This window comes from Galeopterus variegatus, unplaced genomic scaffold (assembly GCF_000696425.1).
Source record: "Galeopterus variegatus unplaced genomic scaffold, G_variegatus-3.0.2 Scaffold1751, whole genome shotgun sequence".
NCBI lineage: Eukaryota > Metazoa > Chordata > Mammalia > Dermoptera > Cynocephalidae > Galeopterus > Galeopterus variegatus.
In genome coordinates this window covers 257,146-258,525 of record NW_007727862.1, presented here as the reverse complement: position 1 = coordinate 258,525, position 1,380 = coordinate 257,146, and the positions used below count along the sequence as shown (strand labels likewise).

At 41.9% G+C, this 1,380-nt stretch overlaps 1 protein-coding gene across 1 annotated transcript in view; it reads left to right on the top strand.

Annotated features, from left to right (window-relative positions):
• LOC103595356 (signal transducer and activator of transcription 3-like) overlaps nt 1-1,380 on the top strand; it is a 61,998-nt gene that overhangs the window by 38,289 nt on the left and 22,329 nt on the right. The window contains exons 2-3 of the mRNA XM_008578741.1: nt 138-288; nt 1,218-1,362. Coding sequence (XP_008576963.1) covers nt 161-288; nt 1,218-1,362 — 273 coding nt within the window. The 5' untranslated portion in view covers nt 138-160. The remainder of the gene's footprint in view (nt 1-137; nt 289-1,217; nt 1,363-1,380) is intronic.

The following is a 1,380-nucleotide window of genomic DNA, read 5'->3' as shown; positions in this document are numbered from 1 at the left end:
AGAAACATGTAGGATCCTTCCCAAAGCATCTTTATCCCTAATCACAGACCTGATACCTGAGTGGGTAGATGGGTTATTTCTACATTTTTTACCCCTGCTGGGGCTTGTGGTGACCATATAAACACTTTACTTTACAGTTGGGACCCCTGATTCCAGCAGGATGGCCCAATGGAATCAGCTGCAGCAGCTCGACACGCGGTACCTGGAGCAGCTTCATCAGCTGTACAGCGACAGCTTCCCGATGGAGCTACGGCAGTTTCTGGCCCCTTGGATTGAGAGTCAAGATTGGTAAGTCCTTGAGAAACTCCCCAAATTGTTAGGTTTCGGTTTGAGTCAGGAGACACGATCTATTCTAGCTTTGTGCGTTGCTAACTATTTCATTAAAAAACTTATGGGTTCAGGTGATGGGGAAAAAGAGATCAGGAGATAAAGAAGTAGCCTTAGTCTTATGAAGCATTTTCTGTATTAGAAGGACATATGGACAACCGACTGTCTTTTGGCACATTGAAACAGCCTTCTTGGTGGTAGATGTTTTGGAGGTTGGTTTGGATCTCATCTACTTGGGGAGATCCTCTGTGTATTCTGATACTCCAGTGATGTGGTAGAAATATCTTTTATCTGAGTGAGAATTCTGTCATGGATAGAAGTTTGGGTCCATATTTGTGATTCCCCTTTAATTAAAGGAAAGAGACTCAGGGTAAGGGAAACAGACACCATTCATAGAGGAGGTAATGACACAGAAGTCCAACAACTATTTCCTTCACTTTAATTTATTCAGTTCCACCTACTAATTTTGGTTTAATTCAGGCCTATGTTAATAAGACCCAGTTTTTCTGGAATATATACCCCAGTTTGGTGTAGGACCACGGAAGTGATTCAGAGATGGTGGAGACAGGCCATCCCAGCCTAGAGTTGCTTATTTGTACTAATAATTTTACCACAGAGTTGACTGAGAATTTAAAGCAAAACAGCATATCTGTCTACTTCGCTCAAATATGTCACAAATGTAGACGATCAGGGTGGCTAATAATATCTAGAATAATTGTTAATGATTATTAAATTGGTGGCATTTATTGTTGCTGAGCAAGAAGAATCTAAAGAGACGAATGGGTTCTAGCGTCAGGTTTGCCTTGGTTTTTTCCTCCTCCTCGATGATGATTTCCATGTGTGTCTATGTAGATTTCAGAGTCACTCTTCATCATTCTTCCTTTTCCTAGGGCATACGCGGCCAGCAAAGAATCACATGCTACTTTGGTGTTTCATAATCTCTTGGGTGAGATTGACCAGCAGTATAGCCGCTTCCTACAAGAGTCCAATGTTCTCTATCAGCACAATCTGCGAAGAATCAAGCAGTTCCTTCAGGTGTGATGAGAAACTGAG